Below are 25,331 nucleotides of genomic sequence, written 5' to 3'. Positions count from 1 at the left end.
GGCTAGCCCTATTGGGTTATCGAGTTATTCGTGTGTAGGCTAATCGGGTCAAAAATTTCCAATCCTAACCCTAAACATTCCGGATTCGGGTTAGCCCATCGAACTCATCAGGCACAAAAATTTATTTTAAAAAAATTTAACTAATATACTTATCTTATATTTGTAATAAACAAATACATGCGTAAACAAGTGACATTTCAACATTGACTTACATAATAACTAATATGCAACTCTTAAAGATATAAAGATGCAACATTTTTGTTAAATAATTATCATTTTAAAAAATTTTGCATCTAAATATTTTATGGTAAGTATTGGCTTAGAAATATAGAGAAGAGAAATGATGAGTATAATTTTTAATATTGAATCAAAATACATTTCACAAACTTTTGAAAAAAATATCTTATCATACTAATTTTCATAAGCAAAGTAATGAAGTTGAAAATCAAATAATGAGAAAAATCTCATATAATCAGACAATACATTATTTTCGGGTCAGTCCTATAGGGTTTCGGGTTATTTTCGGGCTAATCTTATCGAGTGTCGAGCTATTTGGTTACGGGCTATTCTGGCTGTGCTTTTATTTGGAAAATTTTCAACCCTAACCCTCTCTAATTGGCGGGCTAATTGGGTTAGCCCACATATTTCGGACTGGATTGACATTCCTACTTTTAAGTCTATCATCTTTTAAACTCAGATAAGATGAGGTTCAAAAGTTAATTGTGATCATTCAAACTCTAGATACACCCAAAACATAGATTATATTTCAAACTCCAAACGAGATGATGCTTAGAAGTCTGACGTTCAAAAGTTTGATATGATCTTTCAAGATCCAGATGATCATCTGATCTTACAACGTTCAGATGAAACCATGCTCAAAGGCACATGTGATTTTAAATTATTTTTATCTGTTAAATTAAAAAAATTGTAAAAAAAATAATAAATCATGTAACAACAAATCCAACACATTCCATCAATATAATTTATCAAAATATATTAATTAAAGAAATATTCTATTAAAAAAAATATGTAATACTTTGTCCGTTACAACGAAATTGAGACATTTCTTTTGGATACGTTATTTAAGGAGCTAGTGTTTAGTTGTTTAAGTATGTTTCTATTTTTGTGGATCAATGATTATACATATAATTTTTTTGATGAATTACATAAGTAAATAAAAAAAAAATTTAAAGACCGCTCGACGGAAGAATCAAACCCAGGATCTCAAGTCTTGGACATTAACCTCCTACCGCTAGGGCCAACACACACACACATGATTATATGCATAATGAGTAAGTTTGAATCAATTTTAAGGCCAATATTTTAATTAAATAATCTGAATTTTTATTTTTAGTTTCAGTTTATTAATTAAATTAATTATTTTATTTTTTTTACATTATTAATTTTACCTTTCTTTAAAAATCGAAACAGAATTAAAAAGCTGAAATTAAAAGATAACCAACAGCAAGTAAAACCTACTCCGAATTCATTAATTGTAAGGCTAAAGAAGGCTTTCAGGCTCCAACATTTCAAAGTTCCAGCCGAAAATATAGAGGGCTATTACAGTGTCAATGATCTTAATTTGTTAAGAAATAGGCTGATGAATTGTTTTGGGTCGGGCGATTTCATTAAGAAAAATAAGGATGAATTAATTAAGAAAAGTAAGGGTATAATTAATTTTTCTGACCAAAAAAAAAAAGGGTATAATTAATTTTATAAATTAGAGGTAATTTTTTTTAATTTTTGTCAAGGAAGGATACAACTCATTTTCATTGGGCCGATCCGGAAAGGAATACGACTTATCTTCGTTGGGACGGAGGGAATAGCATATTTTAACTATAAAAACAACTTAATTATAAATTAAGCACAACGTAAAATAACTCTCGGACGAATTTGGACATATAACAATCTAGCACTACAAAAAAACGCGTAAATAGCGGCGAAAAATAGCGACGGCGGCACCGCCACCGAAAATTACCGACGGCACGACGGCGGCAAAAACGACGACCCACCTTTTGCCTATTACCGGCGCATTACCGACGGCAAAACAGCCGCCGCTAATTAGCGGCGGTTGCGCTGTCGCTAATTTAAATATATAATTGTCGTCGCTATTTACCGACGGCATCCGGCCGCCGCTAATCACCACCGCTGGTGAGATCCGGCCGCCGTCCGGTGGAAATTACCGACGGCGGTGGCGCCGCCGCTAATTACCAATGGCAAATGCCGTCGGTAATTATTTTTTTTTTACCTTTTTTTTTCATTTTTTTTCATTTATCATCTAATAAGTTGGTCAAAGATAATAATACAAAAATATTAAAATTAAATATATATTGAAATACAAATGAAAATTTAAACATTGATTATTACTAAGAATTCAAGATTCTTAGTAAGAAACTTATAATTATAACTTAAAGAGTGTTAATTTGATTAGTGATTCACTCATCAATCATCACCAATCTAAGATTATTACTAAAAATTCAAGATTCTTAGTAAAAATCTTATAATTATAACTTAAGAATGTTAATTTGATTAGTGATTCACTCATCAATCATCACTAATCTAATATTATTACTAAGCATTCAAGATTGATAGTAAGAAACTTATAATTATAACTTAATAATGTTAATTTGATTAGTGATTTACTCATCACTAATCTAATATTATTACTAAAAATTCAAGATTCTTAGTAAGAATCTTATAATTATAACATAAGAATGTTAATTTGATTAGTGATTCACTCATCAATCATCACTAATATAATATTATTACTAAGAATTGAAGATTCTTATTAATAATCTTATAATTATAACTTAAGAATGTTAATTTGATTAGTGATTCACTCATCAATCATCACTAATATAATATTATTACTAAGAATTGAATATTCTTAGTAAGAAACTTATAATTATAACTTAAGAATGTTAATTTGATAAGTGATTCACTCATCACTCAACACTAATCTAAGATAATATTCCTAGTAAGAATTCAAGATTCTTACTAGATTAATAAAAATACTTATGGTGTATAAACTAGATTGATAAAAAAAAAATTTGAAAAAATTAATAATAAATTAATAAATAAATATTTTTCCGACATAAAAATAAGAACGGAAACGAGTCCAATCCTTAATTAACAACATTTTGTGTATATCATCTCGACATATTCTAAGGTTATGAATATATATGATATTGTATATTGAAGTAGACTTTAAATGAATTAATAAATACTATATATATCAATAATACGAGTGTTCTGTACTGATGACCATTCGAAAAGAACTTCAAAGTTAAGCGCGCTTGACTTAGAGCACAACTAAGATGGGTGACCGACTGAGAAGTTCGTCTAAATTATGCAATACTGTATAAATACAGAAATAAATTGTGGATATACAATAAAATAAATAAATAAATAAATAAAATAAATAAATTAAAAAATATTACCGAAGGCAAAATGCCGTCGGTAATTAGCGACGGCATATTGCCCTCGGTAATACCTTGGCCAACTCCGGCGTGTGCGAGCCGATTAGCGACGGCAAGTTGCCGGCGGCGTCGCCGTCGGTAGCGTTTTTCATCGGCGGCCATGTCTTATTGCCGTCGGTAATCGTGCGTTTTTTTGTAGTGTAGTTAGTACTTCAATTGATCATAAGTATTTGGGTATATTATGGTTCCACGCCAGTCTGAATGTAATCTAAAATTCCATATTAAGTATTGATTTCGTAAGCATTATAGCAAGCATATGATAAACATGATTAATTACATAAGTACATGTGAAAATTTAAAAATTATAATATACAAACACGTCGGCAACAAACATTCTACTGTATTCTTGGTCAAACCCAAGCATGTCAAAATACAACTACTTATCCAATATATAATTTTCCAGATGGGAACTCATGTTTATAAAATATAAAACGCGTTCTCACTCAAATCAGTAAATTTCCCTTGTTGTTCATGAGATATGAATATGATTTTTTTTACTTGATTTAGTATCGTATATGATGTCATAACTACAGCCACCCGAACTAACTAAAACTTGGACAGAAAAGATAAAGTGTAGAAGAAATAACCATGGGGTTTTTTTGGGCGTATTTGAAATAATCATGGTGTTGGAAGCGTTGAAAGTAGGCATTAAAGATCCCTTGCAGGAATGTTCTCGATTGTTCGGGAATTCAAATATATCAATACAGCTCATTTTAAAATATTCAAATTAAGATAGTAAAAATAAAATATACTTATAAAAAATAAAAATAAATCTATTTATTATGTTATTCTCATAATTCATAATTTGAAACATTCCTTGTTCTTAATGAGAGGTTTTATTTTTATTTTTAGTTTTTTCTTCAAAAAGATGATCAATAATGATTTCTCCAGTGGTGACTCGAACCCACAACTCATAATTTGAAATATTCCTTGTTCTTAATGAGAGGTTTTATTTTTATTTTTAGTTTTTTCTTCAAAAAGAGGATCAATAATGATTTCCCCTTTGGTGACTCGAACCCACAACTTATTAGTTGGAGGGGAAACGTCTTACGAGCTGAGCTGCGCTTCGTTGTCTCTGAATGAGAGGTTTTAGACTGTGTATTATTTACAGTTTCGAATATTTTTGGTTATTTTTGGGGGCTCTAAGGAGGTGATCCCCACTTAAAACTCATCCCTCCACAGCATGGGACTCTAAAATAGGCTCTAAAAATTTTATTTTCATTTCATTTAAATTAATATGTCCAATTTTAAAATTCAACATTTCATTAAATTTAAAACAAAATACTCCCTTCGTCCGAGTCAAGATGATACATTTCTTTTCACCACGAAATTTAAGGAGTTGTAGATTAATGTTTTAAGTGTGTAGTATAAAAGTGATAAAGTGGGAGAGAGAATGTAATAATTAAAGTGAAAATATGAAAGATAAGGTAATAAGTGAGTGATGAATTAGTTGTAATTCTGCAATTAAAATCCCTTATTTTTTTCCATATTTAGAAATGTAGCATCTTCGTTGGGACGGCCCAAAAATGAATATGTAGCATCTTCGTTGGGACAGAGGGAGTATAATAATTTTAAAAACATTACAAACTAAAATTTAAATCAATCATCGATGCTTCATGACTTCCTAGAGTAGTTGATTGTGCACTGCCAATTTTTGCGCATCCATATTCGATTTGTTCGCATGCAGAATTTGGGAGTCGAGAGCTTCGTGTTGAGTGTGGTTGAAGAGCTAGATGCCTTTTGCGACTCGGTCCATTGTGTCGTAGTATATCACCTTTTTCCGCCCGTCGACAACTCACCTTGTTGCTCTTCCGTTTGTCTCGCTTTGCTATTTTCTGTCTATAGGTCTTGTCGTTATGCTTGCCTTCGAGGATCGATATCTTTGTGTACACCCCATCTGAGCCCTTCGAGCGTTTGAACAAGTGGACATCCTCACCGGTCGATGCAAAATGTGAAGATTCGCGCAGAACTCGCCAAGCTTTGAAATACTTACATAAAGTCCCATGGTTGGCTTGATAGCTCTCATGCGTTTGTTCAGTGATTTGTTCATCACTTATTCCGCTTCCCCAAGTGGCGCGACACTTCTTGTGGATGGATTCACATTGGTTGACGCTCTTTTGGATGTGTTGAAAATGCAACTTTATCTGCTTGTTGTCACGAGCATGAGTGTCGGCAAGCCGAGCTTCGTTGAACTTTCAGGTAATATCCCCCCAATATGTGAGTGCCTTTTAATCGACACCCTTGATGGCATTGTGGGTTGCCTTCTCCCACAGTGTGCAAACGAGCTCGGTCTCGGTTAGGGTGTAGCCGGTGGGTGAGCTCAATTACTTTCTTGGAAGGTTAAAGAAAGCAATGATGAAATATTCATCAGCCAAAGCAAATATGCCAAGAACGTCGTCAAAAGGTTTGAGCTCGAAAATGCAAATCATATGCGAACACCAATGGGAACAATACAAAAGATGTCCAAAGATAGTGATGGTGAAGACATTGATCCAATATTGTACCGATCAATGATTGGTAGCCTTCTCTATCTTACCGCAAGTCGCCCGAACACCATGTATAGTGTGTGTGTGTGTGTGTGTGTGCTAAACATCAAGCACAACCAAAAACCTCACAATTGAAGGTTGTCAAGTGGGTGATTCGATATAGGGGTGTAAATTTGGGTCGGGTCGGGTACCCTACCCGCCAATTGCGGGTACCCGAATACCCTTACCCGTCCTGCGTACACTGTGCGAGTACCCGAATACCCACAGCGGGTATCTGCTGCGGGTATTCGGGTACATGCATTTCCCCCAATTTTTTGATAGCTAGTAATTTTGTGGGTATTTTATTCCGCAATTTACAGGTACCCTCATTACCCGTGGGTATTTTGTCCCTCATTTCAGAAAAAAATTGAAAATGTGCTTTCTATTTCATCGATTGTCCATAAAACATGCGACGAAGAAATAATAATATGATGCATGCCATGGAGGCCCAAGTTACGTTGCATATGTGGGCTGATTTAATAGAGTCTTTTATTTTGTTTTATCTTATAATTTTCGTGGGTTATGTTAGGGTGGCTGAAATTAGGCCTTAGTTGAGTCAATTTTGAGTTTTATACCTTGTTTTGACTAAGGATATGTTTCCTTATTAGATTAGGAGTTATTTTCCATGTTTATTCTCCTAGTTTGGTTATGTTTTCGCATACCTTATTTGTAGTCTTTATGATGGACGAAAATTAGGGTTTAGATTAGGTTTTAGTTGTTTCCTTATTAGACTAGGTCTCTTTATTGTTGCCTATATATAGGCCTCTTGTTATGAACGAATGATCAACCAATTTTATATCAAATTTCGTGAGTTATCACTTCTCCTTGAGAGTTTCGAATTTTCTCTTGTATATTCCAAGAGAATTCATTTATCCGGCGTAACGGCGAGTCAACCATCCCTCGTCGCGTGTCATTCATCGTCCCCGAGTTGCTGCGTCAACTTCACGTTGGGGTTTAGGGATTCGTTCGCCTAAATCATTCCGTGGGTTAGATTAAGAGGTTTTGGGATTCCATATTTTATCTATCTTTAATTTTATTCGTTCGTTTTTCAGTCTTCCGCTTGCGTATTCGATTTGATCGGCAAGGATCATATCATAATAAAACTGCTGACCAACAAGTACAACAATCAAAATTCTAGTTCAAACGCTCAATCGAAGGCCAACCAACAGTCTAACACCAATAAAGTCACTAATAAAGTAATAGTAGACTAATAGTTTCAAAATAAAATTTAATAGTGTCCAAATGGAAACATCCATTCCACATGCTAGTTGACCGTTTCCAATCCCACTCCATCCACTCTGACTCGGCACCGTCCCACTCTCACTCTGAGTTGTTTGTGTGGGTCTCGTCGCTGCAGCTCGAAGGGCTAACACTATGCACAAAATAAATCAACAAATAAAGCATATTGAAACTTAAGTTTTAATAATATGCATATTAAACAAAATAAGGAAATTTACTTACCCATTTCAAATTCTTGTTGTAATTCTTCATGTGGTACTCCTTCTTCATCTTTATTGTCAATAGAACTAGTCCTCAACCAATCTTCGGTGCAAATCAAAGCCTCAACTTAGGGTTTTTTATCCTTTCTTCCCCATTTCAATTTCACCCCGATTTTTTCTGCGTCCCCCGTCGATTTTCCAAATGCCATGCCGCCAGTAGAGTTCCCGTTGACCACCGTCGACTATTCCCCCGTCGATTCCCGCCTTCCCCTGCGAATTCCTCCGGCCGCTGCCACGCCACGCCGCACCGTCGATTCCTGTCTCGCGCTGCCGCTTCTGCTGCACCCTCCGCCCGCCGCCGGAGACGCCCTAACGCTCGTGCCCACGTCGGAGAAGCTCGACGCTGATAAGTTTAGGCCATGTGTGTGTGTTTATTATATACATTTATGAATTTTTTTTTAATCCCACAGCCATGCCTACGTCGGAGACACCCTGACGACTCCGGACTGCCCCTACACGCCAGACTACCACTACCTTCGCCGGACCGCTATTGCTATCATCGGATCTGCCATTTTTCCAGTTACTTTTTGTCGAATCCATTATAAAAATGGAATGTATACCGCTGGAAGACCTGCTGCGCACGGTGTATGATATTAGTTTACTATATCTAATTTTTTTTATGCTGGAATAATATATTTAACAATTATTCTAACTTTCTTTGTATTGTAGTTGGAGGTCGAGAGACGATTGGCAAAGTTGCGTCAGACACAGGAGGAGGTCACGCCGGCAGACGTGGATCGCATCTTACGAGAGGTTGTCACTCCTGACTCGAGGGGGCACGTCATGGGATTAGGTATGATGATGTCGAAGGTTGTCACTTTCCCTAGCGCCGGATCGAGCATGCAGTCTACTAGCACCTCCTAGTTTCCTTTCGAGCCTGCTTCTCAAGCTGAGGTCTCTACATTGAAGGATGAATTAGAGGTGAAGAAATAAAATGAGCAGATTCTGAACCAGACTATACAGCAGACGCAAGCCCAGATCGCACAGCTCATGCGAGCATATCGACCACCGGATTGCTCTGATGCCTCTGATGCGACTCACCCAGACCTTTGATTATCTTGACTCTCTTTTGATGTAGACACTATTTCATGACTTTCTACTTTGAATACTGAATTTCTAAACTTGTTTTTGATGACTTCCTAGTTTGACACTATTTGATGATTTCCTACTTTGATCATCTTGATTATTTTGAATCATTTCTATATTGTTATGTTATGGAAAACAGGAAATATAAAAATTGGAGAAAAAAAAAATAACGACCGAAACTGCGGTCGTTATATAAGAACCGACATCTAACAATCGTTTTTTCGGTCATTAAATAACGATCGAATGCAAAACGATCGTTAAATGTCGGACTCCAACAAACCATTAAAATCGACATTAACGACTGAATTTTTGGTCGTTAGTTAACGACCGAAGTACAATGGTCGTTAAATGTGCCGGTGACACAACGACCGTTATGTTCGGTCGTTAACTAACGATCGAATTTTTGGTCGTTAGTTTTCCTGCGTTGTCGCCATTTGACGACGGTCCAGAGATCTTAAAGACCGAATAAAAGGTCGTTAAAAATAAAAAAACGGTCGTTAAAGTCAACGATCGAAAAAAATGGTCGTTCGAGACCCGGACGACGATTCAAACGGCAACCACCGTAATGGTTGTTAATTCGGTCATTATGACATTTAACGATCGTTTCCAGAGGGTAACGACCGATTTTTCGGTCGTTAGGGCCGCGTTTTCTTGTAGTGAAGGTTGTATATGTTGGAGAATCAAATCATGAATATACGAAGGTACAACTCTAATTTCATTAAAAATATATCAATGCCATTCATATAAAAATATATACTCGGATCTCACCGTTCCAACGAAGATGCTACATATTTTTTTTTGGGCCGTCCCAACGAAGATGCTACATTTCTAAATATGGAAAAAATTAGGAATTTTAATTGCAGAATTACAACTAATTAATGACTACCTTATAACCTTCTCTCTCATACTTTATCATTTTATTACCTTCTCTTTCCTACTTTATCACTTTATTACTACACTTAAAACATTAATTTACAACTCCTTAAATCCCGTGCTGAAAAAAATGTATCATCTTGGCTGGGACGGAGAAAGTATATCAATGCCAAGGCGAGTCCTCTACTTCAGTCTGTCACGATCCACCTAACATGATGTCGTGAACGGGCTCGACTTGGGGTCGCAATTAAATTTGCGTTGATTTTGACTTTTCGTCGACTAATTAATAGGGCTTTGACCCTTTAAGATGATAACTGCTTAACAACGAAATAAGATTAAGCAATAATAACTAGATCGCGACCCTAGATAATACTCAAAAATCAGAATTTTGTATATGCAGACACATATCCTTAATTGAAATTGATACTGAGTTTAAAACGGAATACAAGGAATTGTTTATCATAAACTGCCACATAGGGCGTCACCAAACTCGTTAATTTTAACACACAAGTTTACATATTTTAGGCCTGTGTCGGTTTTGAGACCTACGCATAACATAATGAAGGTTTTTTTACAAAAATGAGTGATGTTTAAGCTAATAACATATTGGTGTGTAGAAACAATCAGACTACGATACAACAAAACAAAAAAATTGTATTACCATGATATTAAGTATTATGGTTTATATATTTTCATTAAATATTATTTTATGCTGCTTAATTTATACATATATTTCTCATTAAAAATTATAACTTTATGATTCATATTTTGGTAAGTAAATAAAAGGTAAAAATAAAGTTAAAACCAAATTTTAGTTTCTCAAATACATTATTATTAATCTGAATGAAGAAAAGAAAGGAAAGTATCTTAAGAGTAGATATTGCCTCGCAAGTTTTTATGAACAAGACTTGTTACACAAAACAAAACATAATAAGAGAGAGAGAGACAGAGAGAGGAAAGCTTCCAGCTTGATAGGTAATGCTGTTATGCTGTCTTCTTCGGCAGTGACCATTCTGTCTTGTTCGCACCCACATAAGATTACTTTTTGGCACTTTTTTTATATCGTTTTTTTTAAGCTATCCTTTTCTTCAAACTCCTGTATCCATCCACCTTCTCATTCCATTTCCTTCAAACGCTCGCTTGTTTGCTTTCACCCCAGCCACCAAAAATGAATATTAAAATAAAGAAAACCTTCCTATAGTTCCGCAGAAACAAACAAGAGAAGAGACTAGAGAAGAATAAATGTGAGTTGGTCATACGCTCTTCTTAAGAAAATCAGATGTGTTTTTTCAGCATTTTATGCTATCAAACAAATTGCGGCAGAAATATTCTCAACTTGTTTAGTTTTGTCAACTTCAATAATATTTTTGTTGGAGCTCCAAATGGCGTCTGCATGTAGTTGCCGTTGCTCAATATTGTTTGATTCCGACAGATCTCTTGAGCAAAACATGTCTATTTCTTGAGAAAATATGTTTGCTCATGGTGTCTATCTTCTTCTTTTGATTTAGTTCCATGCTGCTGCATGAAAAGATGCAAATATTTTTATTGTGTAATTCGATGTCTATTATCGTAACGCTGCCATTTGAATCTCCAAAGGTGTGAGCAATTTTGTTTTTATATAGTTCATATGCATTGTTGAAGTGGGAGCAGAGATGAGAGAAGAGGCATTAGGCTCCCTAATTGGTGTATCGGTTGGAGTGGTGATTGGAGTAGCTCTGGCTATAGTTGCTTTCTTTTGCATCAGATATATCAGGAATAGCAATTGTAGGAGGGCTGCAAGAATCCAAATTTCTGGACGCCCAGCTGATTCTTGCACCACCATTTCAGACTCATCTGCTGAGACTGAGTCTACCTCGCCGGGTGGCTTGTCATTGTGGCCGAGGGGACTTAAGAAGGCCAATGTGATTCCTGCATCTGAAATACTTAAATACTCTTACAAGTAGGTTTTTTGTTGCCACCACTCTTATTATGATTCATCTAAATGTGTGAAACTGAAATTTGAATGCCTTTGAATGTAAATCTAGTTGGTGTAAGGAGGGGGAGAGTAGACACATTGTTAGGAGTTTCTATATTTCCCCATGTTGTTGAAACTGAGAAGCTTCTAAATATCCCTCTCCAAGAAATGTGAGATTGGAAAATGAATATCTGTTCACATTGGAAATCTTAAGGTACTATTAAATAATTTTCTTTATCTATGGGGGTGATCCTATTACCTCAACAATTTTCTTGAAGCTAAAATCCAAAGTGTTGAACTTGGCCTTCATCAATATTCATGGAAGATTGTCTGTTCCAATTGTTTGGATTGGTATTATCTCCAAACATGGTCTTTGATCTGTCAAATTGGCTTGCTAAAAGGACATGAAAATGTTTCTGCTCACTCACATTTTTAGTAACTTCGGCTGGCATATAAGCAGGGACCTGGAGAAAGCAACCAGCAATTTTACTACATTGATTGGCCAAGGGGCTTTCGGCCCCGTTTACAGAGCTCAAATGTCGACTGGTGAGACTGTTGCTGTGAAAGTCCTAGCTAAAGATTCTAGGCAGGGGGAGAAAGAGTTCCTAACTGAGGTAGTTTCATTTGAGAATCAACTTGTTATGATAAAATTAACTAATTTTGCATGTGTCTACAGATAGAATATGCTGTATTACATGTCAAAATTCTACCAGGGACTCCATTAGTAGTGATGAAAGTTTTAATTTGGTCGTCAGGTTAGGTTATTAGGAAGGTTACATCACAGAAACCTTGTGAATTTGGTGGGCTATTGTGTGGAGAAGCAGCACCACATGCTTGTTTATGTGTACATGTGCAGAGGAAGTTTGGCTTCTCATCTATATAGTAAGTTTTGCCTTGCTTTATAAGCTTGGTAGAAGAAGAGACCATGTATTTTTGTGAAACTACTACTACATATCAGTCTTCTTAATTTCTCATTCATCTAAGTTACCTTGAGACTTTACAAACAGGATTATCTTTCCCCATGATATCATTATAAATACATGTTTAATTTGAGTAGAGTTGTGTAAAACTGCTTTTCTATATATGTACTACTTGAGTAACTCAATAAATTTAATTTGAAGCTATAGGTATAACACATTATTTCTCTGCATTCTTCCTTACCTACTACTATGACTATCACTATGTTCATCATAATGATCACAGGTGAGAAACTGGAAGCACTGGATTGGGAATTAAGGGTTGAAATAGCTCTTGATGTGGCTAAGGCCTTGGAGTATCTCCACGACGGTGTGAGTAGGATTCGTCTCTTCTTCTGCATTAGTAGACTTTGAGTAATCTTTTCCTGCAAATCTAATGAATTCTTGTCCATACATCAGGCTGTTCCTTCAGTAATACATTGTGACATCAAGTCTTCCAATATCTTGTTGGATTCCTCTATGCGAGCAAGGGTAGGTGTTTTCTGGTTTGTGTTTTGTCCTACAATCATAGGAAGAATATTAATTTGATTCTAAAAAAGCATCATCAACTCTATCACGCCGGCCTGTGCAGGTTGCCGACTTTGGACTCTCTAGAGAGGAGACGGTTAGCACGCATGCACCGGATATTCAGGGAACATTTGGATACGTCGATCCTGATTGCATAACAACGCGTTCATTCACCAAGAAGAGCGATGTTTACAGCTACGGGGTGTTGCTCTTTGAACTCATTTCAGGGAGAAATCCTCTGCAGGGGCTCATGGAATACGTTGAGCTAGTACTTCATCACCAACCCTTTAAGCTCCCTTCAACGCCTTTCTTACTTCAATTAAGAGAGCTTTGTGGTGCATTGTTAGGTTGCAATGAGCAGTGAAGGGAAAGCCGGGTGGGACGAGCTAGGCGATCCTCGTCTCCAAGGCAAGTTTAAGGTGGAAGAAGTGAACGAAATGGGCGATCTTGCGCAAAAATGCGTGAGCTGCGACGCAAAGAAAAGGCCATGGATGAGGGATGTTGTTGAGCTGCTGTCGAGGATTCTTAACCGCAGCTGTGGAAACAAGCGTTGCAACCAAGAGCTTATCACACAGTTTGTTTGCCAGAATCCATTTTCTCAACACTCGCCCACTGCTGCTCACTCAATTCATGTTTAAATTACACTTTTTTTTTTTTGTGATGGAGATACAATAAATATTTGTTGTTACACTAGTACTTGTAATGTATATTGACATCTTTGATTGCTTTAACTACGTCAGGACACTGGAACTCACAACAAAGCAATAGTATCAGCTCTTGCTTTGTGTATAAACTGCATCCACATAGTCAGGTGTGGTGTGGGTAATTAAAAATCGTTTTAATTATAGGGCAAATTGCATGAAAATACCCCACTTTATTCCAAATTTGATTTTTTGACAATCTTTTTTTTTTGTTGCAAAAATTTGAACGAGCTTTCAATTTGTTGTAATGTCCGTCCGGAGATACCTTCCATTCAATTTTTGGTTGCAATGTCTATCATATCACTACATGGATGCAATGAAATGAAAGCCTTACAGGAAGGTATCTCCGGACGGACATCACAACAAATTGAAAGCTCGTTCAAATTTTTGCAACAAAAAAAAAGATTGTCAAAAAATCAAATTTGAAATAAAGTGGGGTATTTTCATGCAATTTGCCCTTAATTATATAACGAATGCAAGCATATATGCATATTTTTTCTTGGGGTCATCTATGGGTTAATATATAGATAAAAATGCCTACATCTTTTAAGTTATAATTAAAATTATTCACTCTTATAAAAACTTAATTCTATGTCCCAAATATAGTGAAGGGTCTTATACAAGTACAGTTGTGTAAAAAAAATATGCAATTTTTTTTTATATATATAAATTAACAATTAAATAAGTAAATTTAAAGATCGTGTCACGGTGAACTCGAACCCAAAATTTTTATCTTTAAACATTAACCACTCTACCACTAGGCTAATATATACAGACATATATATGTAAGGATAGATCTCAATTTTAATTCTCATTACCCCTATCTCATTATTAAAAAAAAGTATAGGAAAATCTTGTAATAGTGTGAAACTTTAGTTGATTCATGAAAATGACATTTAGTTTATTATTTTGGTATGATCAATGCAATGTTTTCTTTAATTTATTATTTAAAGAGCTGATAAGCTCTTTAAATCAATTTATAAGTAGTTTGGTAGCTTATAAATTATTAAAAAGAGTTTGATAAAATAAGCTTATAAACAACTTATAAGTTATGAATTTATATAAAGTCCAACGATTTATAAGATCTCCAAAAATTAAATTGCTTAACTCCAGCTTATTGCGTTTTTTTGTTGATGTCAGTCAAGCCATATGAAGTATTTCATTTTTTTAAATTATTAAACTATAGTCTAATTACGGGAAGATGAATTGTGTCATTGGAAAGAATACCATTTGAAATTTGACCCTAACTATCTTGAAAGTCATCTCGGTTGACTCATGGTATATCACTTCAGCGTCTGTAACATCATACACTAACACTCTGCAACGATTGCACTTCGTTCTGCAAATACGTTGTCAGGCTTCGCTCAAACTCAGCTAAGTTTTAGGTTGATTCTATGAAATTTGAGTAGATGGTGGGTTGACTTAGTAATTTTTTTTTTCTTCAGTAGACCGTAAGTAATTGATCAACTGATCTTCTTTAGCTGATGCGAGTAGACAGACTTTGTCCTTAGTTTTAATCTTCAAAACGTGATGCATTCGATGAGTATACTTGTTCTACTGATTCTTCGTAAGTTGAAACCTTTAAACATAAAAGACATACTCCCTAACACGTGAATTGTAATCTATAAGGTACATTAATATGTCATCATCAATAGTTTTGGTATCTAATCAAAACATGAAATTTTATAACAATGACCTTATGTATAGGGGTGTGCATTCGATTTTTGCTACAATCAAATCAAATTTATATTTGTTTTTTTAAAAAAACCGAGCGAACCTAATAAACTGAACTAAAAAATAAAAATAGCCCCCAAAAAACCGAATAAACTAAAAACTCGAAGAAAGAAAATGAAAAATAAGAAAAAAAATAAATTAAATTGTATTTAATATAAAACTTATATATACACACACATATATATATATATATTAATATATTATTAAATAAATGTAATTCGACTTTTTGATTTTGTCCGATTTTTACAGAACCAAACAACATCGAACCGAAAAATCGAATTCTTTTGAAAAATCAAATTGAACGAAACCGAAAAATCAAAAAAACCGAACTATATTTCAATATTTCGACTTGGATTGGTTCAGTTATTTGATTTCAGTTATTTTGCTCATCCCTATTTATGTGGATCCATTAGTAACTGTTCACTTATTTTTTTTTACATGCCTTAAGTGCACGGGTGCAATTGAGTATAGTAGCAAATAAGGTCGTATTCCACAAAATTATTAATAATTACTATCCTAAATTATCTTTCTCTATCTGGAGAATAAATAAAGATTGGTTTGGTTTTAAAGTAAATAATAACTGGAAAGAAAATAAATCAAGCTGACAGAGAAAAACTAATGGAAATGAATTATCCCAAGGTAAAAGTTTCAACAGACTTAGATAATCCAACAGATTCAATTCAATAAACTAAGATAGATTTTTGTAAGACAATCTTAATGTTAGTCTATACCCACTCCCATGACATACAAACAGTTGATTACATGCAAGGCTATTGTCCCTGAATCACTCTTAGGGGGGTGTATTCGTTGTGGAATTTGATGGATTTCTATGGATTTTAAAAGTTTGGGTGTATTCGTTCAAGACTTTTAAAAGTCTGCAGAAATCTGAGAGTATTCGTTCATGACTTTTAAAAGTCCATATAAATCTGGGTGTATTCGTTCAAGACTTTTTAAAATCCATACAAATCTAGGTGTATTCGTTATTCCATTGACTTAAAATCCGGAATGACTTTCATGGATTTCATCCCAAAAATACACACGACGAAATCCGGCCAAGAACCACGAGAATTGAAATCCATGAAGTTTTAAGCGATCGCTGAGTTCCAGCGCCCGCGGCCAAGAAGCCAGCGAGCGCTGGAACTCAGCGATTGTTGAGATTGAGAGTGTCCAGCGCACGCTGGGTTTGAGCGGGCGCTGGGTTCCCAGCGGCCGCTGGGTTGCCGCGGTCGCTGGGCCCAGGCAGCCTAACCCACCCCCATTGAACTTTCAATCTACAATTAGCAAAAGTATTCGCATACCTGCGATCAATTGCGCGCATAAACACAGATTATTTTTCAACGAATCAAGAATTTGGAGTAGAATTCGTACGTGATGGAAGCTCTTGCTGCAGGCTCGCGGATTCTTCCCCAAATCAGTCTTAATCAGAATTCTGAATCGTGAGCTTTGATTTTTTTTGTTTTCACTTGCTTTTTGATGTGTGATTGGTTGCTCGTGTTTGCTATAAATTTAGGATTCTGCCTTTTCATGGTGACGATTGGATCACGTGATTATTTTCATTTTTTTTATTGGTGCTGAATGATGATGATCTTGCCGTATGAATAGGTTTTGGAGAATTTGATTGTAATTTTAGCTTTTCTGGAGTAAAGGTTTAAGCTATTTTCAGCGAGAGAAAATATATATGTGTGTAAGTGAGGGTTGATATATATTGAAAGTTCAATGGGTTTGAGCGGGCGCTGGGTTCCCAGCGGTCGCTGGGTTTTTTCTAGCGGACGCTGGTTCTCCGCGGGTGCTGGTTTCATGGAATTCAATTCCAAAATTATCCCGTAAAGTCTTCGAAAATCAGTGAAAATCGAGATGAAATCCAACCACGAATTCTTTAAAAATCGTCTGGAATCTATGTGAATTCCATGGAATTTAAATTCCATAGACTTTTTAAAGTCTGTGGAAATCCACAACGAATACACCCCCCTTAAACTTGCAACTCCGAAAAGTCCTTAGGATTAATGTCCTAACACTTATGTCAAGCTCTCTCTCTAATATTGATCAGTATGTTTTATGTTCTTAGTTCAGGTAATAATTATCATATCCTGATATCAAATTAAAACCTAAGATTATGCAAAATTGGTGGCCAATCAATTAAGCAAACAATATGCACAAGAACATAAAAATGAAATTAAATCTTGATAAATTGAATCAAACAAAGTTAGAAATCCAAATATGTTTACTACCTAAACCCTAGCCACAACATATGAAAAACATTCAACAAATAAACCGTAAGAAAATCTGTAAATCTTCTGTTCTTGCTCTTGAGATCTTCTCAGTCTCTCCCTACAGCTCTTAGAAAAAAATGGAATAATGTAAGATCTCTTCAATATGTTTCTGAGGAGTATTTATATGTCATAGGTCTAAAAAATATTGGTCAAAACAGTGTAAAATCGAAAAATAGCTGAAAAACTCAAAAAACGCACAAAAATAGAGCAAACACGCGGGCCGAGACGTGGCCGTGCGACCAACCCGCCTTCGTCGCTGAATTGCCCGCAGGTCAGGTCCATGGCCGCTGTCGGGACAGCAGGGTCCTGGCAATTTTGCACTGCGATTTTGTTTTGGCCCGTTTTCTCTAGTCCGATGTCCGATTTTTTATCCTTCTGCACTCACAAACTCGTATTCGAGATGAACTTCAACTTCCATGCACATCATTTTGCCATATTAATCTTCCACATTCCTAAAAATTCGTTTGAAAATTCTCAACAATAAACTAATACTATATGTTAAAATAAATTATCAAAACTAAGCATCAAATATGACACACCAAGAGACAAAAATGTATGTTTATCAATAAATATGTATAAATTTTAGGGAGGAAATCTAAAATACCCACCTTTTGCAAACTACATTTCCCATATACCCACTTTTTCAAAATGATTTACCCCATACCCATTGTATTATTTTAATATTTCTTATGCTGAAAAAAGCTGTGTATAATGATTGGGCGTGTGATTTGCAGTGTGGATTTCCGTGTACTGAGTGGATTTCGTTATTGTTTGCGCATAGTCAAAACTCTGCGCAATTAATATGCGCAGAGTTAATATTTGTGCGCATAGTTGACTTATACATAATTTTCGCATTGTTTTTATTACTATACGGTGTAATTTTTTGATTTCCACAATGTTTGCAAACTTGAATGCGCATTGTTTTAATAATTGGAGTTTATTAAAATACGAATTTATTAAAAAAAAAAGAGGAAAAAAACCCAAAAACCCTTGACAGCACAGAGAAGCAGACTAAGGGCCGAGCCTCATTAAAATCTCCCAGAGAATGAGGAAAAAGAGTACTCGTCTAAATTCGAAGGACAAAAACAGGAAAAAGAGTACTTCTAGAACTCCGGCCAAACCATCACCCTAAAGAAACCCCGGCTTTCCGACCCAGGAAACAAAACTAAAAAGTAGAAAGACCAACAATGAACAAACAACGAGCAAACCTAAACAAGCAAAGGAAGAACCAAAAACACGCATGCTGTCCCAAAACAAAGGTGGCGAAACAGCCTCTATCCCAAAGATTGCAGCAACCACGCATGCTGCCGAGAAGACAGCTGCCGCGCAAACTGTCGAGTAGCTCAGCTTTGACATCCGCCGGCATAACCGACTCAAAGGTAGTCCAAAACTGTATACCAAGGCGATATAAACAGCGCTCAACAAGGAGCAGAGTCTAGCACTTCAACGACCAAAGCATGCTGTCTCCAATATCTCAAAACCGATAAGAGCACTCTCTTACCTCCGAGCTGCCAAGAGGACCCGACCGTTCGAACCCCAGCTTTGAGCGCACCCAAAGACTAAAAAAGGATTGGAACGACACCCCAAACCAACTCCCAAACATCCACTCCCACAAGCAACCTAACCACGCAAAAAACTGAACACCAAGGCGCGTCTCAGCAAACTGCCACGCAAAGCACCAACACTCACTACCCCCGGATGGTTCGCACATGCCTATGCGTAGACATATCTCTTGCAACAGCAAGTTTAATTTCATCAATGGCTGACGGCCACCAACCCTCAACACGATCATTGTTAGCCATGATATCCGCCGGTTGATTACCTTCCCTATAGATATGAGTGACAATCAAATGGAACTTCTGCAGAAGTTGAAGAGAATTTCTCCAGGAAGCAATAAATCGCCAAGGAACATCCGAGGATCTAGACTCTAAAAGACGAACAACATACATGGAATCTGACTCAATCCACAAGTAGAGCCAATTTCTATCATGGGACATATTAATAGCAGTGATGATTGCCAAAAGCTCAGCTTCAAAAGAAAAACCAATCCCCCCTTTAATGTGAAAACAGCCGCGAACAACCGCGCGGTGGTCCCTGAAAACCCCACCCACAGCAATGAGCCATGGCGCACCTATAGTAGAGCCGTCAGTGTTGACTTTCATCCAATGAGAAACAGGAGGCCACCAATGGACCTCAACCATACGTGGCAGGGGGGCCGACCGGCTGCCAACACCAATGGCCCTAGTGATCAAGTATTCGGACCAAGTGTTGGTAATAGTGCCGAGATTTTTGAAATTGGATTCCAGTTCTTTAAAGAAAGATTTGATGAAAGCCAAAATCCGGCGAGAGTTAAATTGAACATTATCAAAAACCATGGAATTGATACAATCGCAAATCTTCCACATAATAGTGATCACACCGGCTTTCTAGAACGAAAGAATTTGTAAGCTAAACTTCGTCGCCCAAGCCAGCACCAGAAATGAGTGAATATCCAAACAGTCCCCGAGAGAACCTTTGTCAAACCAAGAGAGGAAATCCTGCCAAATGGGTTTCACCTTCGAACAATTCCACAAAACATGAGAAATAGATTCCTCGCTCTCAAAGCAAAGTGAGCAGCCATTAGGGGCGACCAAGCACTGCCTAATAAGGATATCAAGAGTGGGGAGACGCCCATGAATAACGCGCCAGCAAAGAATAGAGCGTCTAACAGGAATGAATGGCTCCCAAATCCATTTTCCCCAGTTCACATCCGAGAAACGATGACATTTTCTCGAGAAGGCCAGAGCAGCAGAAACATCCCCACTGACCGAATGTTTCCAGAATCTAACATCTTTACTCCCATTCATGGGAATAAGTAAGATATCCGCCACCACTTCAGGGAAACGATTCACGAAAGCAGTAGAGAAATGCCAAATACCGTCATAAAAGTAGTCTTACACGGAAAAATTAAGAAATTCATGCATGTAAGAAGGAATCTTAAGCTTATCAACAAGCTTATAACCAAGCCAATCATCTCTCAAAAAATAGGTGCAGTCACCACGATCAATGCAGGAATAAGAATCATCCACCAACTGATTCACTTCATCCTTCATTCCAAACCAGATAGAAGAATTAGCAATATTCTGCTTGGCATAGCTAAAGTCAGTAAGATATCTAGAGCGCAGGATTTGATGAGCCCAATCCGCCCCCTTTATCGTCTTCCAGGCAAGCTTCATCAAAAATGATTGGTTCATCAGGGTAAAAGAACGAATACCCAAGCCGCCTTCAACCCGCGGAGAACAAGTACGCCCCCAACTAACAGAGCAGCTGGGGTGCTGATCTATATTACCAGACCACACAAAGTTTCTACACTTTCTATCCAAAGAATGAAGAAGCGACTTCGGCCACTTGTAAACCATCATCGAATGCACAATCGAGCTTTGAATTACCAACTTCACAAGGTAAAGACGACCAGCCATAGAAAGTTGAATACCTTTCCACTTCGCAAATTTCTGCACAATCCTATCAAAAATCTGCATAAAATAGGAGGCACGAGGACGACCAACAAAGATAGGAACCCCCAAATAAGTCATTGGAAGACAACCAACCGAAAATCCAAGTGCCCGATGAATAGCCCTTCGTCTATCGGTAGTGACACGGCTAGAGAAAAAGAGATTGGACTTCTCTTGACTGCAGTGCTATCCAGAGATAGACCCATAATACTGAAAAATATCCTTAATTTTCTTAGCATTACGAACCGTAGCACGGCAAAAGAGAATAATATCGTCAGCATAAAGCAGATGAGTGGGGAAGTTCGAAGATCGACAGAAGCTCATAGGAGTTAAACGGCGAGAATCCACGCAGCTGCTAATCAAATGGCTCAACACGTCTTCAGCAATCCTAAATAAGATGGGAGACAAAAGGTCTCCTTGCTGAACCCCACGGGAGCAAGCGAAATAGCCAGTAAGACGACCATTATAAAGAATGGAAAGTCTAGCAGAGCTGAAAATAATAGATATCCAACGAATAAAATTTTCATGATAATCATTCGCTCTAAGCACCTGAAAAATAAAGCCCCAACGCAAAGTATCAAAAGCTTTTCTGATGTCAATCTTGCCACGATTCACGATTAGTACGCGAAGCCATGTTGATGCCACGATTAGTACGTTGCATACAATTGAAACCCTCCGAATTAAGCATAATACAGTTATGAATGTTCCACCCGCTGATAAAGCCAAAATGATTGGGCGAGACATGAGAATCTGCCACAACACTAAGCCGCGAAGCCATAACCTTGGAGATAATCTTAAAGAAAAAATTGGATAGAACAATGGGGCGAAGGTCCGCCACAGTGGAGACCACCTCCTTTTTCGGGATGAAAATCATAGTACTCGCATTGCACCCACTTGGCAGGTATGAGTGACTAAAGAATCTCTGAACCGCTAAAATAATATCCGCCTTAATCGTCGACCAACAATTATGGAAAAACATGCCAGAGAAATCGTCCGATCCTGGCACGCTATGAGCGTCCTTACCAAAAACTGCAGCGGCAATCTCCCCCTCATCAGGAATCTGGATAAGCAAATTATTCTGATCATCAGAAATTCTCGGTTGGATAAGAGCATCAATCTCTAACTGGTCAGCTAGCGCACTCCCATCATCAGTGAAAAGCTCAGAGAAGTGGCTAACAATGTGCTGCTCAATAATCCCAGAATCATACACATCAGCACCATTAATGTTCAGTCTCGTGAAAGTATTATTGCGCTTTTTAAACTTGGTGAGCCAGTGAAAGAAATCAGTGTTGCTATCACCATCCGAAAGCCAAGTCGCCCGACTTTTTTGTTGCAAGAGATTACTTTTTCTGGAAAGAGCCACATTGAGCTCAGCTTGGAGTTGCACTTCTTCATCAAATAAATCATCCGTATAACCTGAATCAGCAATTTGCATCTGAGTAACCAACAGTTGTTGCTTCCATTGATTCAAAGCAATGTCGACATTTCCAAACACCTCCTTGTTCCAGACCCTAATATCAGCACACAATCTTTTAAGCTTCAACATAACACGGACTATAGGACAGAGGACGTCCACAGAGCTCAACCAAGAATTCTCGACCATATCGCAGAAGGAAGGGTGCAGCACCCACATGTTAAGGAACCGAAATTGACGCTTACTAGGTGGCGCCGCCCGACGACACTGCATAACCAAAGGAGAGTGGTCAGAAGTGAGGCGGGGAAGAGCGTGAAGGAATATTAAATTGAATTAACGTTCCGTTTGCCCGATGATCGTTTCTTGGATTATTATTAATTTATCATACAACGATTAATCTTAAACATGCTCCTATGAATTTAACAGCTGCACGTAGGTGTTAGGAATACTTACTTATAAAGCGGATGCAGAGGTCGTTGATGATCGTATCGAAAGACTCCAGTTCTGATCTTCTCGACTGTATCTCGCTCAGCTTTCACCGTTGGATGGACAACGAGCTGTGAAAGTCCTAAGCTGGAAAATCCCACACGTTTCCTGCGCCTACCAGCTCTCTCAAAAACTCTAATTTTATCAGTGTGTATTTTCTGAGAGCTGACAGCTGTATTTAAATAGAAAATACAGAGGGAGGGGGCGCAGGTTTAGGGCTAGGGACGATTTCCAGCTCTTTCTGGGCTAGGAGACTTTGGGCCAGTCCAGGGACCAGATACAAGGAATAAAGATGGGCCTCAAATAAATTAATTTATCTATGGTCAGCCCAGACCATAATTAATTTATAAATATCAGTTCATTCCACTAGAGAACCGATACTGACTTACCCCTTTATTGCCGGTGATGAGTCGGGGCTTGTATTTAGACTTATTAAATCCTCGTATTTAAAATATTCGACATCCATTAATTAATTATAGCTCTGACAGCCTCAATTAATTAATCTCTTTGTAATCCTTAAGCAGTACCACTCAAAACTTATTATTGCGCCTGAACTTAATCAACCTGCAGGGTTTAACGCAATAAACATTATTGAGCTCCTTAAGGGGATGTCATTATCCTATACGGATACGAGTACTAATACAGATAATCAAATATCATATATTAACCGCTATCACCCAAGATACAGAGTACTCAAGTTACTATATAACTCTCGCTCATAGTAAATCAAAGTGATAAACGAATCAACATATATCTGAAATCTTATTAGTATTAAGATCATATAAGTTACCGAGATCTTGATTCTTCACTTAAGTCAGATAGAAGAATACATCTCACTGTGGTCCTATCAATACGTTATGATGTACCAGTATAGATAAGTAATCAAGACAAACTACTTCCATCTATACCGCAACCTAAACCAATAACTTGTCCTAGAGTTATTTCGGCTGTGATTATATTATATCTCTTAAGGTTATTCCAATTATACGGTCTTCTGTGATCTACAACACACCATATAATCTACTTATATAGAGATAAAGAACATACATATGCAATCATGAACCCAATCAGATAGGAGATTAAATAGTGAACATAGGAATCATTGTATACAAGCATAAAACGTTCTTGGTTTCAGTATAGAAATCCAACAATCCTCCACTTATACTAAAGCAAAACTTTTAGTATACAATGTGTCTAAATACTAGCTATTACAACAAACACTTCACTTCTTCTCCCACTTATACTGAAAGTTTTTTCTCTAAGTGGGTGGCATCAACCGCAATCCCATCCCTCGAGCATGCTTCTCGTAGGCCTTTTGCGGCAAGCTCTTCGTGAAAGGGTCAGCTAAGTTCTCCAAAGTATCAATCTTCTCAACTAGCACATCACCTCTGCTTACGATTTCTCGTATGATATGGTACTTTCTCTCTATGTGTTTAGTCGCCTTGTGGCTCCTGGGTTCCTTAGAATTTGCCACTGCACCCGAGTTATCACAATAAATTATGATACTCTTAGGCAAATTAGGGACCACTGCTAGATCCAAGAGGTAGTTCCGGAACCATACAGCCTCCTTAGCAGCTTCAGAAGAAGCTACATATTCGGCTTCCATGGTGGAGTCTGCAATGCATTTCTGCTTTGCACTCCGCCATGATACGGCTCCTCCTCCCAAGGTAAACACATAACCAGAGGTAGATCTCTTCTCATCCCGGTCAGCCTGGAAATCCGAATCGGTGTAACCCAAAGGAGATAGACTGTCTGATTGATAAACTAGCCTATAATCTCGAGTCCTCTTCAGGTACTTGAGAATATGCTTTACCGCAGTCCAGTGTCCTGGTCCAGGGTTTCGACTGATATCTTGCAACCATGCCAACGACATAGCAAATATCAAGTCTCGTGCAAAGCATTGCAAACATGAGGCTACCTACGGCGGAAGCATAAGGTATTTTCCTCATTTCCTCAACTTCACTAGGTGTCTTAGGACACATGTCCTTAGACAGAGGAATGCCATGTCTGAAAGGTAGCAAGCCTTTCTTGGCATTTTGCATGCTAAAACGAGCAATCACAGTATCAATGTAGGACGCTTGAGATAAGCTCAACATTCTTTTCTGGCGATCACGGACAACCTTGATCCCCAGGATGTACGCTGCATCTCCTAAGTCCTTCATTTGAAACTGTTCGGATAACCACTTCTTTATGTTCGATAATAGCTCAACATTGTTGCCAATGAGGAGAATATCATCTACATAAAGTGCAAGGAAAACCCACATCGCCATTGGCATCTAAACGGTACACGCAACTTTCATTTTCACAACGAGTAAATCCATAGGATTTAATGACC

At 37.3% G+C, this 25,331-nt stretch overlaps 2 protein-coding genes across 3 annotated transcripts; one reads left to right on the top strand and one right to left on the bottom strand.

The window, feature by feature from the left end:
- Positions 1-10,482: 10,482 nt before the first annotated feature.
- LOC130986992 (calcium/calmodulin-regulated receptor-like kinase 1) lies at positions 10,483-13,630 on the top strand. Of its 2 annotated transcripts, XM_057910538.1 has the most exons (8): positions 10,483-10,706; positions 11,085-11,401; positions 11,877-12,030; positions 12,172-12,298; positions 12,620-12,705; positions 12,793-12,864; positions 12,965-13,168; positions 13,248-13,630. In XM_057910538.1, the coding sequence occupies exons 2-8, from the start codon at positions 11,115-11,117 to the stop codon at positions 13,536-13,538; spliced, it is 1,221 nt and encodes a 406-aa protein (XP_057766521.1). In that variant the 5' UTR covers positions 10,483-10,706; positions 11,085-11,114; the 3' UTR covers positions 13,539-13,630. The 2 variants fall into 2 exon arrangements, with proteins under 2 accessions (XP_057766521.1, XP_057766520.1); XM_057910537.1 differs by lacking the exon at positions 10,483-10,706 and having other exon boundaries at positions 10,713-11,401.
- Positions 13,631-20,031: 6,401 nt separating this feature from the next.
- Positions 20,032-22,729, bottom strand: LOC131025844 (uncharacterized). Its single transcript, XM_057955629.1, has 6 exons — positions 21,702-22,729; positions 21,343-21,586; positions 21,034-21,117; positions 20,859-20,924; positions 20,643-20,814; positions 20,032-20,537 (listed from the first exon to the last, which is right to left on the bottom strand). Exons 1-6 carry the CDS (start codon positions 22,727-22,729, stop codon positions 20,032-20,034), a joined length of 2,100 nt encoding a protein of 699 aa, XP_057811612.1.
- Between the last annotated feature and the right edge of the window lie 2,602 nt (positions 22,730-25,331).

This window comes from Salvia miltiorrhiza, chromosome 5 (assembly GCF_028751815.1).
Source record: "Salvia miltiorrhiza cultivar Shanhuang (shh) chromosome 5, IMPLAD_Smil_shh, whole genome shotgun sequence".
NCBI classification, from domain to species: domain Eukaryota; kingdom Viridiplantae; phylum Streptophyta; class Magnoliopsida; order Lamiales; family Lamiaceae; genus Salvia; species Salvia miltiorrhiza.
The sequence above is the reverse complement of the archived record's forward strand: the minus strand, read 5'-3'. Positions and strand labels throughout refer to the sequence as shown.

Bases quoted from the DNA above. Each gene is read 5' to 3' on its own strand.
- LOC131025844 (XM_057955629.1), bottom strand. From the start codon at position 22,729: ATGTGGGTGCTGCACCCTTCCTTCTGCGATATGGTCGAGAATTCTTGG. The intron at 20,815-20,858 runs GTATTCGTTCTT...TTTTTGATGAAG, and splicing joins GCGGGTTGAAGGCGGCTTGG to CTTGCCTGGAAGACGATAAA. The intron at 20,538-20,642 runs GTGACTGCACCT...TTTCCGTGTAAG, and splicing joins TTATTCCTGCATTGATCGTG to ACTACTTTTATGACGGTATT.
- LOC130986992 (XM_057910538.1), top strand. From the start codon at position 11,115: ATGAGAGAAGAGGCATTAGGCTCCCTAATTGGTGTATCGGTTGGAGTG. The intron at 12,299-12,619 runs GTAAGTTTTGCC...TAATGATCACAG, and splicing joins TTTGGCTTCTCATCTATATA to GTGAGAAACTGGAAGCACTG. The intron at 13,169-13,247 runs GTACTTCATCAC...GTGCATTGTTAG, and splicing joins TCATGGAATACGTTGAGCTA to GTTGCAATGAGCAGTGAAGG.